Here is a 17,568-nt window from a genome sequence, read left to right as displayed (position 1 = left end):
ATTCCAGTTAACTCTTATGTTATATCTTCGTATGAAATAATGTAGGCCTAACTATATCAACACCTACACAATTACAACTTGATATTTATTTCAAAGATGTATTGTAGTGACTGGTTCCAACTAAGATAATGCGTAGCATTTCCTCTGAGGGGCTACCTTGGGTCAAAACCCCCTCCATCAGCCCCATGATGTGATGCTGGCGCGCTGAATTCTGGGCACTTCTCCTCGCTTGGTCCTCCCAACTTCGTTCATTCTCATCCTACCTTCTCTCCGTTTGGAAAAATGGCTGCTTCAGAAGCAGCGAAGGGCTCGAGCTCCGGTCTTTGCCCGAGCTTTGCGGTGGTCTGCTCTTTCTTGGAGCGATATGGAGCAGCTTTGGACCTGCCGGAGTTGACTTTCCCGCAAATGGAGAGGTATCTTCGGGAGACATCGACAGGTAAAGGGGGGGAAGTGGCAGAAAAACCTACGACGTGTGAGAGGAAGAAGAGGGTCTTTCGCTACCACCACACCAGCATCATCATCATCACTAGCTAAATGTTGCCAGTGCAGTGTGGGTGGCCAGTGTAGATAGAGGCTTGGTTTCTACTAGTTTGTATTAGAGACCATTCTAACCAGTGTTTTTGAGTTGAATGGAGACCTATCAGCTATAGATACAAGTTAGTCAAATACTGAATACAAATTTTAAGTGGATGTTGTGGTGTAGCTAGCTACCTAGCTTGTTAGCTTGTCTTGTAGTACTACTAAATGACCACATACAATGTTGTCAGGTGTAATTTTTAATGATCTGGGAATCGGGTAAGAATGAACCTTAATGACCCATCAAGTGGATTTAACATAACCTTGATCTGCCAACATAATGGACTGCGTTGTTGTCATTTGTCAAAACAGTCACATAATAACAATTGGATGTTATTTTGGCACAGCCAAGTAGATCTGCTGTCAACTCTGCACATGCGCATTGGCTTTCATATCAGCTAGCGCTAGATAGCTATATGGCCACGAAACTAGCAAGTCATATGGATAGTCATATAGCTCTGCAAACTAAATGTTTCACACAATTAAATGTGTTTTTGTAATTGCTGTCAGACTGCATACCCCATACTCATAACTGTCGTCTAGATGTGACAGTGATGAATAAGCGGGCTAACGGCAATTTAGCCTCTATGGCGTTGCTAAGAAAGCTAGCTTGGCAGCTAGCTAGTACTAGCTAGTCGCTGTCGAACCTGGCTTTGGCCTCATTCACACAGTACGATGGCTGTTGAAAAGGACTGTCGGCTATGACTACCGTCCTTCAGCTATCGAACTTTTAAAATTCTGAATACTAAAAAGTATTGGTTCCCAATGTTCCCTATGCTAAATTGTATTTTACGGCTCGATGGCACGAATCAGAATATCGTCAAAACTCACACCGTCACGGACCCATTATCGTCTTACTAATTTATACACCGCAAAGTAACACACTTTATATAGGCTCAAAATATATAATTTATTTTTTTGTAAGCTATTTATTTAGATTGGCCAAGCTGATAAAGTTGTGTGTTGTTTTCCGTGGTCCAGTTCCCAAACCTCTCGTCGAGCTTCACGTGAAGCTGCTGCGGAAGCTGGGCAAGTCAGTCACAGCTGACAGATGGGAGAAGTACCTGGCGAAGGTGAGTGTGTGCATGTCTGTAACTGTTTGTGTGTGTATGTGTGTTAATTGGATAGTGTGCCTCTTTGTGTTCTGTTTATAGTAACTTCCTCCATGTCTCCTCTAGTTATGCCAGGACCTTAACAGCACCTGGGCCTGGGAGCTGGAACAGAAGGGTTACCAGGAGATGACCATGGAGTGCAAGTCCTGCATCCTCAAAGTACGCCCCCCCCTAGTCCACTCCAAACTGACTCTCACCCTGTATCTCAACACCCACACTACACACTATTTAAAATGCGTCACCATAGCTAAATTACAGGCATTACAAAGCTACAATGGCGGAGCTCTGAGCTACAAACTGTGACGGATGAATTAGCAAGAAGGCTAAAGCTCAACGTGCAAAGTTAGAGTTTGCATGTAGGATGTAATACATGTCCCAGTGTAAGCATACTGCTTGCAACTATTGCAAAAGTATGCAATTCCAGACACCAGATTGTCCTCATCATTTTTTTTCCCACCAATCCATTCCCTGCGAAATGACCTTATCTAGTACATCTAACTTTGTATCTCTATCTCTCTCTCCCGATCCCTCACCCCTAAACTTCAGTACCTGTGCGAGTGTCAGTTTGACGACAACCTCAAGTTCAAGACGACCATCAACGAGGAGGAGCCTGAACGCATGCGGCTGCAGCCGATTGGCCGCGACCGGCAGGGCCTGATGTATTGGCTGCAGCTGGACCAGGAGCAGAACGTTAGGCTGTACACCGAGGAGCAGGACGACACAGACGGGACCACCTGGAGATGCATCGTCAGGTACGCCCTCGCACGCCCTCGCATCATGGAGCTTCAGTCTGGCCTTTGTCGTCGAGTTGGAAGTCTGATGTCTAACTCTCCATAGGTGGAAATAATGTATACATTTAGCAGACGCTCTTATCCAGAGCGACTTACAGTAAGTACAGGGACATTCTCCCCGAGGCAAGTAGGGTGAAGTGCCTTGCCAAAGGACACAACGTCATTTCACACGGCCAGGAATCAAACTGGCAACCTTCAGAGGCCTTCTAGCCCGATGCTCTACCCCGTCAGCCACCTGACTCCTGTATAGAATCAGAATGATTTTTCAAGTTTTTATTTTTTTTACCCCTCACACAGTTTGAGGAAAAAGTGGTAGGAAAAGTATTGAAGACCTAGCGATTATTTTGTTGTGTGTTTACATATGTGTATGTTTGTAGACTGCAATCCTCCTCTTTCGGTTCTGTGTCTAGTTGTGTGTTTGGTCGTGTCGATTCTGTAACTGGTCACCGTTTGTCTCTGCAGGACCAGAAACGACCTGGCAGAGGCTCTAGAGCTCCTCAAGTCCCAGGTTGACTTTGGTCCGGCTGAGGGAGAGAAGCAGGCCGGCTCCACCAGCACCAGCCCCCTGGAGGGCCAGGAGGGCCAGGAGGGCCAGGAGGGTAAGTGGAAAGGAGAGAACGTGAATGGATGCATGATGACTACGGTGGACTCGGGTCATGATACGTGACACAGTGCCGTAACTTCTCTGTAACGATGTCTTGTCTGGCGTGTGAAGGTGAGACGGAGGACAGCAAGAAGACACTTGGCGACGCCGCTGAGGACGAGGACAGAAAGACAGAGAAGCCGAGGGTGGGCCCCTGCCTCGGCTCCACCAGCCTGAAGAACCCTGACAGCAAGACACACGCTCTGGTGAAGACGGAGCGCGGCGCGGCCGTGAAGACGGAGGCGTCCGTGAAGCAGGAAGAGGGCGACGTCGAGATGAAAGAAGAGAAGGCGGAGAGCGTCAACAGAGAGGAAGAGGGCGCGGACGGCTCGCCGCAGGTCGTCGTCGACAACCGCGTGAGCACCATCACCGCCGTCCTGAAGAGCGAGCTGAAAGAGGCAGACGCCCTCAGCAACGCCGTCTCCGTTGTCATGGCGCCCGGCTCGGCCACAGCACAGGAAGTCCCGCCTACCAAGGGGACGGAGAACCGGAAGGAGGGGGAAGTTGACAGAGCCCTGAAGAGCAACCAGCAGGCCAAGATACCCCTGAAGAAGAGAGAGCTGTTCGGGAACCGGCACCATAGCAACCATCACAACAACAATAGCAGAAACAACAACAACAACAACAGCAGCAGTATTATTGTCCGTAACCCTTCAGTGACACAAACCAAGGAGCCTCAGGTGAAAGAGGAAGATGCGCTATGCCCTGAGGAAGGCAGGGGATTAGCTCCTCCCCTCGGCCAGCCTGTCTCCAAACCAGAGGACAGTGTGACGAGACGCGAACTCACCAACGGCCGACCGCTGATCACACACTCGGACTGCCAGAACGGAGTGGTCGGGGTCATAGGTCAAATAGGAGTGATAGGTCACGTAGGGGTGATTCGAGGCCCTCCCGACCGCCTGAGGTCGCCCCCAGAGCCGGAAGGCGGAGCGGGGTCAAAGGAGAGGAACGGCCCCAGTTTGGACGTCACGAGAGCTGGGACGCCCCCAGCGGGCGGGGAAGGAGAGCCCCCAGGAGAGAAGAGCCAGGAGAGGGAGATGAGCAGGCAGTCCGTGCTGGTGAGGAAGAGTCCTGAGACCCAGACGACCTCCAGGGAGACCGAGAGACCCCCGAGCCTGGAGTCTGGAGAGAGGCCTGGGGCCGGGGCGGAGGGGGCCCGGCCTGTCTGCCCTCCGGTCCAGAGCGAGCCAGCGACGCCAGAGAGACCAGAGGAGAAGGGTGTGGCTGGGGGAAAGACGGATGACAAGGACAAAGAGGGGGGGGAGAAGGTGGGGAGTACTGAAGGATCTGTGTGCCTGGTCACTGCGCAGGGAGAGGAGATCAAGAGCATCTCCAAAGAGACTGAGTCGGAGACCAAACCCAGTGTGCCTGTGGAAGGCCAGGAGAACCAGGGCGAGGCACCCAGCACTGAGGCCGGAGCCCAGGCTGGGGTGAAGAGAGCTGGGCAGCCGGCGGAGGAGCTGCAGGGTCGCCAGAAGGCCTCATCAGAGCTCCAGAAGGAAGGGATCCGACTCAAGATCAAAATTCCCCCTCACCAGAGAAGTGCTGTGAGGGACAAAGACAAGGAGAAGGAGAAAGAGGAGGAGAGGGAAGAGGAGAGGGAGGAAGAGGCACAGGGCGACGGCAGATCCCTGAGGAGGTCAGCTAGGATCTGCAGGTACTGTGTGTGTGTGTGTGTGTGTGTGTGTGTGTGTGTGTGTCTAATGCTCAGCACTTTCACCCATCCACTCTCACACACACACATTCTCTCAGAGAACATTAAGTTAGGTGTTCTGTTGCTATTTGCAGGCCGAGCACAAAGCTGGTGGAAATCCGGGACAAGAAACAGAACAAGAAGCAGGACGATGAGGACGAGGAGGAGGAGGAGGAGGAGCAGAAGGCAGTCCTGAAGAAAGACAAGAAAACAGACCCTGATGGAACGAGTGGGACTACAAAGGTAACACACACACTCTCCTCTCCCCTCTCTCCTCTCTCTCTGTCTCTCTCCTCTCTCTGTCTCTCTCTCCTCTCTCTTTCTGTCTCTCCTCTCTCTCTGCCTCTCTCTCATTCCTTCCTGCTCTGTGTTGGAGTGTGTTCAGTGATGGTGAATTTGTGCGTCTGGGTTCCCAGGCCAGACGGAGACACCGCCGGCCGCGGTGGTCCAACCCTCGTTCCAAGAGACGCAAACTGGACGAGGGGGGCGCGGAGGCGGAGGGGGGAAAAAGAGGAGAGGAGGGGAAAGAGAGCGAGGACGGCAGCGACTCGGACGCCTCCAGCCAATCAGAGGAAGCGCCCAACGAGGACCCCTGTAGTCACTGTGGTCTCCCCAACCACCCTGAACTGGTGGGTCACGCTTCTGAGCGGGTGAGCTGCTATCCCTGCCCCGCGCGGGAGAGACATTCTTACACGCTCGTGTGTGTGTGTGTGTTCCCTCCCAGATCCTGCTGTGTGACTCCTGTGACAGTGGCTATCATACCGCCTGTCTACGGCCCCCTCTCATGATCATCCCGGACGGAGAGTGGTTCTGCCCACCATGCCAACACGTACGTGTGTGTGAGAGAGAGAGATATGCAGGCCTGGTTTTCGTACTCCAGCGTGCTCTCTCTCACCCTCTCACTCTCTCACTCTCTCTCTCTCTCTCTCTCTCTCTCTCTCTCTCTCTCTCTCTCTCTCTCTCTCTCTCTCTCTCTCTCTCTCTCTCTCTCTCTCTCTCTCTCTCTCTCTCTCTCTCTCTCTCTCTCTCTCTCTCTCTCTCTCTCTCTCTCTCTCTCTCTCTCTCTCTCTCTCTCTCTCTCTCTCTCTCTCTCTCTCTCTCTCTCTCTCTCTCTCTCTCTCTCTCTCTCTCTCGCCCTCTGCAGAAGCTACTGTGTGAGAGGCTTGAGGAACAGCTCCAGAATCTGGACAGCGCTCTGAAGAAACGAGATCGAGCTGAGAGGAGGTGTATACACACACACACACCACACAAACCAACAGGCCTTTCATACGCACACTCAGTCTGGGGGTGGTATTCATGCATTGTAATTCTAAACGTGGTCTGTGTCTTTAGGAGGGAAAGGCTAGTGTACGTAGGGATCAGCGTGGAGAACATTATCCCAGTAAGGACTCTTTCATTCATTCTTTCAGTCAAGCATGAATGAGTTTCTTCAGTCATTATCTCTTTTGATCTGTTATTGAGCCTTGCTCCTTGTGTCAGGAGGGTGACGAGGAGGAGGAAGAAGAAGAAAAATCAGCGAAGAAGAAAGACACAAAAAAGAGCAAGAACCTGGGGAGGAGGTCGACCAGAACCAGGAAGAGCATCAGCTACAGGTGTGTGTGTCTGTGTGTGTGTGTCTGTCTGTGTGTGTGTGTCTGTCTGTGTGTTCATTCCAATGTTGTAAGATTCACTGCTACACCTGAAATGGCTTTCCTGTTTCAGGTTTGATGACTTTGATGACGCCATCGATGAAGCCATTGAAGAAGATGCAGGCGAGGGAGACACAGGAGGTTAGAGCTGGAGGAAGAAGGGATGAGAGGGAGGGAGGGAGGGAGGGAGGGAGGGAGGGAGGGAGGGAGGGAGGGAGGGAGGGAGGGAGGGAGGGAGGGAGGGAGGGGAAATGAGATGGAGGAGGGAGGGAGGGGAAATGAGATGGAGGAGGGAGGGAGGGGAAATGAGATGGAGGGAGGGAGGGAGGGGAAATGAGAGGGAGGGAGGGAGGGAGGGAGGGAGGGAGGGAGGGAGGGAGGGAGGGAGGGAGGGAGGGAGGGAGGGAGGGAGGTGAGATGAGATGAGATGAGATGAGATGAGATGAGATGAGATGAGATGAGATGAGATGAGATGAGATGAGATGAGATGAGATGAGATGAGATGAGATGAGATGAGATGAGATGAGATGAGATGAGATGAGATGAGATGAGATGAGATGAGATGGAGGGATTGTGATAAAAAACATCAGGAAAAATACCAAGGAGATGGAGGTGATGAGTCGTTAATCTCCTGTGTTGCTGGTTGTAGGAACGGGGCGGGGCAAGGACATGGCCAACATCCTATCAGAGGAGGGGAAGGAGAAGCGCCGTCCAGGCAGATCCCAGGGCGCATCCTCCAGGAACAGGAAGAGGCGGAGACTGAACGACCTGGAGAGTGACAGCACGGCTGCTGAGAGTGAGGACGAGTTCCAGCTCAGCAGCAGGTAGCACACACACACACACTCACTCTGTTACACACACACACACACACTCACTCTGTTACACACACTCACACACACACTCACACTCACTCTCTTACACACACTCACACACACACTCACTCTCTTACACACACTCACACACACTCACTCTCTTACACACACTCACACACACACTCACTCTCTTACACACACTCACACACTCACACACACCCACTCTCTTACACACACTCACACACTCACACACACTCACTCTCTTACACACACTCACACACACACTCACTCTCTTACACACACTCACACACACTCACTCTCTTACACACACACACACTCACACACACACACACTCACTCTCTTACACACACTCACACTCACTCTCTTACACACACTCACACACGCTCACAAGTTCTCCAACAACACGTTAGCATGGATGTATTGAGTGGGTGTGTGAGGTATACAGGTGAGCTCACACCCACTCACGATGGGATGTTTTCAGTTCGGAGGAGGATGAGTTTGCTGCGTCTGGGGAGGAGGATGAGGATGCGGCCAGTGGGGCGGAGCTAGGCTCAGACGCGGGCAGCGACGCAGGCAGACCCAGCCACAGGCGGGCGCTGAGACGGACACCCAAACACAGACCCAGCAGGAACCAGAGGAGGGGCAAGAAGAGGCCCCGCCCCCGCAGGAGGGGCTCCTCCGAGGAGGAGAGCGATGAGGTTTTAGGTGCGTAGAACGGAGGGGGGGAAGTACTCTCTGTCTCTCTCTTTCTCTGTCTCTCTCTGTCTCTCTCTGTCTCTCTGTTTCTCTCTTTCTCTGTCTCTCTCTTTCTCTCTCTCCCTCTTTCTCTGTCTTTCTCTCTCTCTCTCCCTCTTTCTCTCTCTCTCTCCCTCTTTCTCTGTCTTTCTCTCTCTCTCTCTCTCTCCCTCTTTCTCTCTCTCTCTCCCTCTTTCTCTGTCTTTCTCTCTCTCCCTCTTTCTCTGTCTCTCTCTTTCTCTCTCTCCCTCTTTCTCTGTCTTTCTCTCTCTCTCTCCCTCTTTCTCTCTCTCTCTCCCTCTTTCTCTGTCTCTCTCCCTCTTTCTCTGTCTCTCTCTTTCTCTGTCTCAATTTAATAATGCTCTCTCTCTCATTCTCTCTCTCATGCTATCTCTCTCTGCAGACTCTGAGCGGTCCAGTAACATCAGTGACAGTGATGGAGACAGGAAGAGGCGGTGTTTGAGGCGGAGCCAGAGGCAGCAGGTGAATTACCGCGAGACGTCAGAGTCGGACAATTCCCAGAAGTCCACCAATAAGGACAAGGCCAAGCCACGCCGACGCCTCTCCAGCTCCTACAGCGAGGGTCAGTCTCTGTTACCATGGTTACCCCCCACACACACACACCCCTGACCCATCCTCTGAATTTTGTGTTTCCGGTATATACATTTTAATTAATATACTTAAATAAGTAATTTATTTAGCTACAAAAATCATGAAGTCACAAAGTCGCGACTACAACTGCGGAACTGTTCGCTCCACAGAACTAACTAACTAACTTACTAACGGCTGCTGCTCTCTCTCCGCTTGGAGGATGAGCAACTCGTCATGACAACCGTATAAACAACAGCAAGAGTACAGCAGAGCACTTTCTCCTGGGCTCAGTCAGACAGTGTGTCCTGGGCTCAGACAGACAGTGTGCCCTGGGCTCAGACAGACAGTGTGCCCTGGGCTCAGACAGACAGTGTGCCCTGGGCTCAGTCAGACAGTGTGTCCTGGGCTCAGGCAGTGTGCCCTGGGCTCAGGCAGTGTGTCCTGGGCTCAGTCAGGCAGTGTGTCCTGGGCTCAGACAGACAGTGTGTCCTGGGCTCAGACAGACAGTGTGTCCTGGGCTCAGTCAGACAGTGTGTCCTGGGCTCAGACAGACAGTGTGTCCTGGGCTCAGACAGACAGTGTGTCCTGGGCTCAGACAGACAGTGTGTCCTGGGCTCAGTCAGGCAGTGTGTCCTGGGCTCAGACAGACAGTGTGTCCTGGGCTCAGACAGACAGTGTGTCCTGGGCTCAGTCAGACAGTGTGTCCTGGGCTCAGACAGACAGTGTGTCCTGGGCTCAGACAGACAGTGTGTCCTGGGCTCAGTCAGGCAGTGTGTCCTGGGCTCAGACAGACAGTGTGTCCTGGGCTCAGTCAGGCAGTGTGACAACTAGAAATCTGAAGTAAAACGTATATATTGTGATATATACAGTTATCGTCCGTGTTTCAAAATGATACCTTGAGTGAGTGGTGGCTATTACAATATATTAAAGTTCTCACTGGTTGCTTAATTGGCTATATTTGGTGTGAGAGAATTATCTAACTTTACTCATTCTCAATGTAACCTTATTTAACAGGTAGACAGGGAGGAGTAGTGGAGGCAAGAGGAGTAGAAGAGGTGAGAAAGAGAGGAGAGGGGAAGAGGAAAGGAAATTAGAGAAGGAGAGAGAGGACAAAGACTAAGCCTAAGCACAGGCTATCAGGCGGGGACGCTAACAGTTTACCCTAAATATGTTCCCTACCTCCCCCCCGCTGCTAGCTTCTAGATGAACCACTGAACCCCATTTGTTTTCTGTCCTGCAGAATCTGCCTTTTCCAAAGAGTCTGAGGAAGAGGAGGAGGAAGAAGGAGAAAAGAAGAGGAGAAGACTGAAGAGGAGAGGGGAAGAGGAGGAGGAGGAGGAGGATGTCGGCAAGTACAGGAGGAGGAGGATGTTGTTGAAAAGAAAGAGAGAAGAAGAGAGGGAGGTTGAGGAGAGAAGAAAGAGACGGAAGAGGAGGCAGATGGAGGAAGACAAGGAGGAGGAGAAGCGGAGGAGGTTGAAAAGGAGAGGCAGAGAGGAGCAGGGGGAGGAGCAGATGGGGAGAGGGAGGAGGAGGGAGCTCCTGACTGAACAGCGACGGAAGAGGCTCGCTCTGATGCTGAAGAAGCGCAGGCCTTCCACGGAGGACGAAGACGACGTCGATGAAAACGACGAATCGGAATCTTCCTCCGAGGAAGATCGTCCCATACGCAAACGACTGAACCGCATTGACTCTGACGAAGATGACGAGGAGGAGGAGGAAGAAGAGGAAGAGATCAAAAGTAAAGTGGAGAAGGAATCGACAACCCGGCCCTCTCGTGTTTCCAGGGACAGTGACGATGTTCAGGAGAAGGGCCACAATCTTTCTCCTTCTAATGGACACGGGGCCTCCAGAGGCCCAGTAACGCCTGGGGATGGTAGTCCAGCTGTACCCAGGGACAGCACAGAGTCCGGTGGGCACGGCGGTCACAATGGCCCTTCAGGCTCCGGGGAGCCTGAGGACAGTGACCTGATGAAAACTGAACAGTCATGATAGTATGTAAATAAAACTGCCTCTGGTTTTTGTTTAGTCATTTATTTTTATTTTTTACTTTCTTGCCTTTCACCAACAACCACCTTTTTAAACTGGATCTTTTTGTTCCGCATGTCGTTTCTTCCCTACGCTGTGGGGGTGAACACAGGAAGAGTACCGGGTGTGCTGGACCAAACGCACTTGAACCAGTTATAGAACTTCCTGATCTTGACAGTATCTTACTCCGCTCTACCGACGCACATGTACAGTCACCAACACACACGTTAAGTCACCAACACACAGCCTGTGAATGAATGGCTGCATCGTCTCCCAGAACACGGCCCTTCTCTGGACGTGATTCGTCCTCACAGCATTTCACCCTCCTTTGATACTAGTGTTCTGGTCTCCATTGGTCTAACAGAGCTTTTGAACAGAGGCCCGTTTCGCTGTACATACTTTGCTTGTGATGCCATTCCTTGTAAGATAATAGATGTCTGGTTCTATTTGTTTTCCTTGGAAAATAGTGTTATATTTTATATATGAAGGAGATGATGTTTGCAACGAGAGGTCTGTCTGGATGGTTTGCATCGCTGATGAGTTTGAGAAAAGCCCTGTGCAGCTTTTTTTGTGCGTGAATTATTTGTGGTGTATTCAAGAATAGGAGACACGATGCCCCAGAGGGAAAACCATCAGTCCTGTGGTCTATCTGCAACGTTCTAGAACATTCCATCCCTGGACTGCACCCCAGATAGGATAAATATTGGTGGCTTGTATGAGTGAGGTGGGGGGGCTTTGGGGGGGGGGGGGGGGTCTATTTTGTGTTATGAACAGACTGGCTTCCACTTACTATGTACAGTCAATTCACTGTAAGTTTTTTTTAAACTCTTGTTTTAGCAGTTTGACTTTCTTCTCCAGGAGAAGTGTGTCTTGTGAAACAACATATGGTCTCTCATAGATAGGATAAGTACCACACGCTTGTTGTCAAATGTAGGGTTTGCATCTATGGAAATGGTACACCTGTTATTGTTTAGGACGGACGGATATCGATAGATGGTCAAAACATGACGTAAATACTGTGAGAGTCATAAGAACTAAATGTGTTGGTGAGAAGGATTGTTTCATGTGCTTTTACATTGTTTTTGTCTTTCATACCTTTTCCTAAATTGTAAAGGTGTGAACACTTGGTTAATCCAGTGCAATGTCTAACAGATCACATCATTTCAGCGTCAAATGAATCTGTTGTAGACTGTAGTCCACTGTCCACGCCAACCTCCAGGGAAATGTGATTGTTTGGTATGTCCAGTCTGAAAATTAAAAAATAAAACATCTCGAGGTAATCATGTATCATATCTCCACGTTTTATGTATGTTTTTATTCCATGTTCTGTAACATAGTTGTTTTCTAAGTTATTAAAACCGACATCCAAGCATATCTTCAAAAAAAAATCAGCTGGTTTCTTGCATCGTCATATTTATGGGACGAGCTAGCTTATGACGCCGGCTTTTTCGTTGGCTGAAAAATATACCGCCAGGCCTGTAAGTGGCGATAGCAGTTTGTTATAGTTCTTTACATTGTTGTTGACATTCTTCTTCCAGTAATCTGGCGGGGACGCTCACAGCACTTCTACTGACTGGATCTGACACGCGTGAAGATCTACTACTACCGTTTGTAGCCTTGCGAGCTAACCATCTTACCTGATAGCTAAATACATAGTCTGTCAAATAAACTAGCAACTTAATATCACTAAAGGCAAAGTATTTCTAGCAAGCCATTTCTTTTCTTGCTGACGTTTATGAACTCCTGCTAGTCTGTTATGCAGAGAAGCATCTTTAGCTGAGTAAATTAGCAAGCTTTGTCAGGCTAAATAGGTCACGGATCACTTGGGATCGAAAACAGTTTATTTCAATTGACATCACATCTTCAGACGATGGTGTTGCTGAAGAGTGTTCCGCCTCCCAGTGAGGGAGTGAGACATGAACAAGCCGAGACTACTGCCGTGTTGGACGGCAAGGGACTTGGCTCGGGGACCCTCTACGTTGCAGAGACGTATGTCATGCTTCTGACAAGCTAGTAGATATTGTCAAAAAGACGGTAGTAGCTGGATTTTGCATCACCATGAACATCACTGGCTACACATCATTTGGCTATTAGTATTTAGTAAATGTTATTTTCAGTTTTGATGATATGTTGACTCATCCATTGAACATTTCACTTCTTAGTTTCAAAAGTGTAACGGTTAAGCGCGGACAGTATATTTCGAATGTGTGATCCGGGTGTTATTTCTGTTCGACAGTCGCCTGTCGTGGTTTGACGGGTCAGGCATGGGATTCTCATTGGAATACCCCTCCATCAGCCTACATGCAATCTCGCGAGATCTAAGCGCATACCCTCAGGAACACCTGTACGTCATGGTCAACACCAAACTTAACGGTGAGACATACAAATACGTTAATTATTCAACTCATTGTGGATGAATTAGAGCTTTAGCCGCGAAACGTTTGTTCTGCCATTTCATCATGTGATTGTGTTGGGGGGGGGGGAAGATTTATAGTTTATCGTTTGTCTGTTTTTCCTTCAGATGACAATGATGCTGAGATGGTGGACAATGCCCAGAATGAGGAGGACGAAGATGAGAGCAGTGATGATGAAGATTCAGGGGCGATCTCTGAAATCCGTTTTGTACCCAGCGACAAAGCAGCACGTAAGTCTGGGAAGGCCTAGACAAGATCAGTACGTAACCATAGCAAGCTATAGTTGTCTACATAGGTTTGTGTGCGTGATGGTGGTCTGTGTAATAAGTGTGTGTGTGTGTGTGTGTGTGTGTGTGCTTGCTTGCAGTGGAGAACATGTTCTCAGCCATGTGTGAGTGCCAAGCCTTACACCCTGACCCAGAGGACGAAGACTCTGACAATGATTTTGAGGGAGAGGAGTATGATGTGGAGGAGGCAGGTGGGTAACACACACACACTCACACACACACTCCCACACACACACACACTCCAGCCTTTTTTTCTTTTAAACCTGTGGTTGCCCTCAGATGACCTTGACAATAAAGGGTGCACAGTGTAAATAAAATGCATTATAGTTTACGTTTACATTTAGTCATTTAGCAGACGCTCTTATCCAGAGCGACTTACAGTAAGTACAGGGACATTCCCCCCGAGGCAAGTAGGGTGAAGTGCCTTGCCCAAGGACACAACGTCATTTAGCACGGCGGGGAATCGATCTGGCAACCTTCTGATTACAAGCCTGACTCCCTCACCGTGACATGCTTGCGTGTAAAAAGGGATATACAAATACATCTGATTTGATTTGACTCCCTTCCCACCCAGAGCACGGCCAGGGGGATGTCCCTACGTTCTACACCTACGAGGAGGGCCTGTCAGCGCTGACCCAGGAGGGCCAGTCCACGCTGGAGAGGCTGGAGGGCATGCTGGCCCAGTCAGTGGCCCAGCAGTTTCACATGGCCGGGGTCCGCACAGAGGAGCCCAATGGAGAGTTTGAGGGTAGGGAGACCCAGCACCTGAGAGGGGGGGGGGGGGGTTGGGTGTGTGTGTGGGGGGGGGGGGGTTGTGTGTGGGTACAGGGATATTTAACATTGGCAGGATTGGTTGATAACCAGCCGTGTAATAAAATAGCACTTTATTGATCATTGTAAAGTTTCATGGCACCAGCTAAACGAACAACATATAGAGACATTTTCTGTACATGGATATGACAGATCTGGCCAGACGACCTACAGTGTGTTGGGTGACCAATATGTAACAACACAATAGTGCAATTCATGTCTCTTACCACCAGATGGCGCCAAATAGTTGAATCCTTAGGCAAGAACTCAACAGGGCAGTCCTTTACTGTACTGCTTTGTAATGGCTGGTGTGAGATGGATAAATATGAACAGCTGTTTGACAGCCATTCTTGTTTCTCGGTTTGACCTGGTGTTTGACTGCACGTCTAATCTTTGACCTCCTCCTGCCCGTCCTTCTTCATCTGTCCCGATGACTCCCCCATCTCTCCGGCCTCCTCGGTCACTACGAAGCGGACGAAACACTCAAGTGGTTTAATACGTTTGACAAGTGGTATTATCATGTGTCATTATTATCACAGATGAGTGTATGGAGCCTGACTATCCTAACCCTCTTGGAAGGATGACTGGTGAACTTACATTGAGGGGGAGCTTCCATGCTCCATTTTCGTTTTCTTTTTCCCCTCATGCCAAGCATCTCTCTTACTTTCCTCAGCAGTTCCTTTACTTGGTCGGTATCGTCTTTCTCCACATTGTTCAGCACGTGGTACCTGTTCCCACATTTGTCTAAGAGCCATCGTAGCTGTTCCCCAGCCCCTTGAAGGTGTTCCTCCATGGTAGCCCCTCTGCCTGTCAGCCAGTCCCCCCTGGAGAACAGCACCATGGTGTGGCCCCACACATCCGGCCCCAGCAGCTCCAGGTGTTCCTCCACAGCCAGCTTGTGACGCCCCACAAAAGGAGACCCCAGGGGGTAGACTATCAGGAAGGCAGGGGGGGCCCCTCCGCTCAAAGTGGCACTTTCTCCAAGCTGAACTTTGACCTCTTCGGAGGTGTCCTCTGCCGACACCCAGTTCCAGCTCGGTGTGTCGACCACAGAGACCAAGGTGCCGTGTATGACCCTTTCTTTTTTGACACAAACATCGGTTTGTTTTTTGACACTGAAGCCTTCTGGATCTTGGAGTCCCAGGATGGTGTTGCCACTGGAGCTCTTGCCAGCCCATCTCCCCCCCAGTAACACGACCCCCACCTGGTCCTGTTCCTCTGTCAGACAGCACAGGGGGGTGGAATTATAAAGTTCATCACTTGTATGGTTGCATATGGTATAGTGTTATTAAGGTTATTCAATTGCTTTTTTTTAGCATGGAGATGAGTTGTATTGACACTGGATGAATTACATTTTGAGATGCCTGATGCCAGATTTTCTAAACTGCACCTGAGTTGTGTTACACCTGTAATATTGCATCAGAGCGATTGTTCGAGAAAGTCAGAAGCTGGTTCAAAAAACGAAATGTAGCAAACAAACGTTTTCCACTTTTATATAAATTCGTGTTACATAACAAACAGGATATGTTTGCAACAGATGTTATTATTTTATACATAAAAAATAGTATTCGCGTAACCAATGTTGCTATCTTGCGGTTAATTTCATTTGAGCAAGGATGTTGACGCAATTATACATAAGTGTTTGCGACTATAACTACGCATGTGTATACCTTATACGAATGTATATACCTTATTCGTGTGTGATATCAATTGTAACATTAATAATACTGTTATGCCGGCCCGATTTAAAAGAATAATTGGCCTACACATTAATATACCAAACCGTTATAACATCAGTGGTCGGAAAATAGAACGAAACGCAAACGAATGTTCCGAATGAACGTAAATAATATAGAAATTAATTACGGTAATTTACCTAGATATTATGGCGGTTGCAAGCAACAAGCTACTACTCACCAGCAGTTGCCATTTTTCATTGAATTCAAAAAAGTGTTAGACTTTTTCTCGACACAATGGCTGTTTATCAATCCACGTATATTTCCGTTCTTGTGTCCTTGCGAACTCGTTTGACGTCATCTTTTATTGCCCAAGTACGGTTCCAATCCAAAAAAGACAAGTCACCATGAACGCCAAAAATACCCGGAAATGTTCCTGATCCGCTCCTTTTATCGAGGATGCATCTGATGGTGACTTGACCAGCGAGAACGCTTCTGATTTCCCAGAAGTCCTTTCGGACTTGTAAGACCATTCTCGCAAGGACGCTTGCAAGAACGTTCTTCAAAAGAATGTACTTGCGTTCTCAGCATTCTTCGTATTGATAAACATCCAACCTCGCCCAGTTTCTTTCAATGAGGCACCGTCACGAGGTAGAACTAGTTTCAAGTGTAGACTTGTCTGAGACACGCCCCACAAAGCAATTGTAGATTAATTGCACATGGTTGGCTACAGACAGGTTGTGTGTGTGTGTGTGTGTGTGTGTGTGTGTGTGTGTGTGTGTGTGTGTGTGTGTGTGTGTGTGTGTGTGTGTGTGTGTGTGTGTGTGTGTGTGTGTGTGTGTGTGTGTGTGTGTGTGTGTGTACTGATGACTGCTGTGTCCTCAGATGGGATGGAGGTGGATGCAGGCTCAGCGGAGGCAGGGCAGTTTGAAGATGCAGATGTTGATCACTGGTAACCGAGGACTTAGTTCCTATAATCCTTTTTACCCCTACATGTTTATGTATTTGGTTATTGGCCAACGTCCCTCAGATCCTAATTGATCTTGGATCTGAAATTTAAACATTTAAACAAACTGCTCTCTCTCCCCAGATGGACCCTGACTGCCATTTAAAGCGCTCCAGGTGCATTATGGGATAGAGAAAGGAAAAGCTGGCTCTGATCCGAGGCTGGATGTTCTTTGCTTTTATTGGTCCTCACCTCCGGTTCCACACACATCAATTAAACAACACATTCAAAATGAAGCTTAATGTTGTCTAAGCAGTCTGGAAGACCACTGAATGCAGGGCCCCCCAGTTTCCCTTAACTGTAAAACAGCAATGTTTATTTTGTGTTCTTGTTTTGTACCTGATGACCAGCTGACCCCTCAGTTTATATTCTCTGGCAGTGAGGGCCTTGCTCTTTGTATTAACTAATAAACAGTTTTTGTACGAAGTGTAACATGTCTGTGTTATTGGTCGAGTGAGAGACTTTCACCACAGTCAATATTTGCATGATGAACCAGATGCATGTTTAAACCCAGACAGCAGAGTAAGAGAGAGATAATCAGAAAGAATGTGTAACTATAATACACAGAGCTGGTCACAGTATGTTACCAAAAGACTTGGTTGTTAGCTTAGACCATGACTGCAGGAGAAAAAGATTCACACTATCGTACTTGAAAAGACCTGGATGGCTGAAAAATGTATGTTTTATTTTAGTAACGTTTCATACCTCATGCACGTCTTGTGTGTGTGAAAGGGAGACAAAAGCA

At 48.9% G+C, this 17,568-nt stretch overlaps 3 protein-coding genes across 5 annotated transcripts; 2 read left to right on the top strand and 1 right to left on the bottom strand.

Annotated features, from left to right (window-relative positions):
- The first annotated feature begins 248 nt into the window (after nucleotides 1-248).
- rsf1a (remodeling and spacing factor 1a) lies at nucleotides 249-10,634 on the top strand. Of its 2 annotated transcripts, XM_084674560.1 has the most exons (18): nucleotides 249-436; nucleotides 1,558-1,649; nucleotides 1,755-1,847; nucleotides 2,235-2,440; nucleotides 2,942-3,078; nucleotides 3,195-4,779; nucleotides 4,911-5,058; nucleotides 5,232-5,444; nucleotides 5,540-5,644; nucleotides 5,960-6,039; nucleotides 6,148-6,196; nucleotides 6,295-6,407; nucleotides 6,517-6,584; nucleotides 7,093-7,267; nucleotides 7,758-7,981; nucleotides 8,415-8,594; nucleotides 9,617-9,657; nucleotides 9,843-10,027. In XM_084674560.1, exons 1-18 carry the CDS (start codon nucleotides 283-285, stop codon nucleotides 9,909-9,911), a joined length of 3,732 nt encoding a protein of 1,243 aa, XP_084530686.1. In that variant the 5' UTR covers nucleotides 249-282; the 3' UTR covers nucleotides 9,912-10,027. The 2 variants fall into 2 exon arrangements, with proteins under 2 accessions (XP_084530686.1, XP_084530685.1); XM_084674559.1 differs by lacking the exon at nucleotides 9,617-9,657 and having other exon boundaries at nucleotides 254-436; nucleotides 9,843-10,634.
- A 1,476-nt stretch (nucleotides 10,635-12,110) lies between these two features.
- On the top strand, nucleotides 12,111-17,255 carry clns1a (chloride channel, nucleotide-sensitive, 1A). The gene is made up of 7 exons (XM_084674986.1): nucleotides 12,111-12,619; nucleotides 12,867-13,003; nucleotides 13,152-13,274; nucleotides 13,412-13,522; nucleotides 13,906-14,079; nucleotides 16,703-16,769; nucleotides 16,908-17,255. Coding segments are annotated over exons 1-7 (732 nt in total). The 5' UTR covers nucleotides 12,111-12,500; the 3' UTR covers nucleotides 16,909-17,255.
- On the bottom strand, nucleotides 13,641-16,317 carry LOC146257812 (uncharacterized). Of its 2 annotated transcripts, XR_014729984.1 has the most exons (4): nucleotides 16,059-16,317; nucleotides 14,739-15,359; nucleotides 14,369-14,604; nucleotides 13,641-14,096 (listed from the first exon to the last, which is right to left on the bottom strand). XR_014729984.1 is itself a non-coding variant. In XM_084674987.1 (3 exons), exons 1-3 carry the CDS (start codon nucleotides 16,069-16,071, stop codon nucleotides 14,528-14,530), a joined length of 711 nt encoding a protein of 236 aa, XP_084531113.1. In that variant the 5' UTR covers nucleotides 16,072-16,317; the 3' UTR covers nucleotides 14,201-14,527. The 2 variants fall into 2 exon arrangements, 1 of the variants encoding a protein (XP_084531113.1); XM_084674987.1 differs by lacking the exon at nucleotides 13,641-14,096 and having other exon boundaries at nucleotides 14,201-14,604.
- Nucleotides 17,256-17,568: the final 313 nt, after the last annotated feature.

The sequence above is a fragment of the Hypomesus nipponensis genome, chromosome 15 (genome assembly GCF_054491055.1).
Source record: "Hypomesus nipponensis isolate SF chromosome 15, ASM5449105v1, whole genome shotgun sequence".
NCBI classification, from domain to species: domain Eukaryota; kingdom Metazoa; phylum Chordata; class Actinopteri; order Osmeriformes; family Osmeridae; genus Hypomesus; species Hypomesus nipponensis.
Note: the sequence above shows the minus strand (reverse complement) of the source record. Positions and strands in the feature narration are given on the sequence as shown.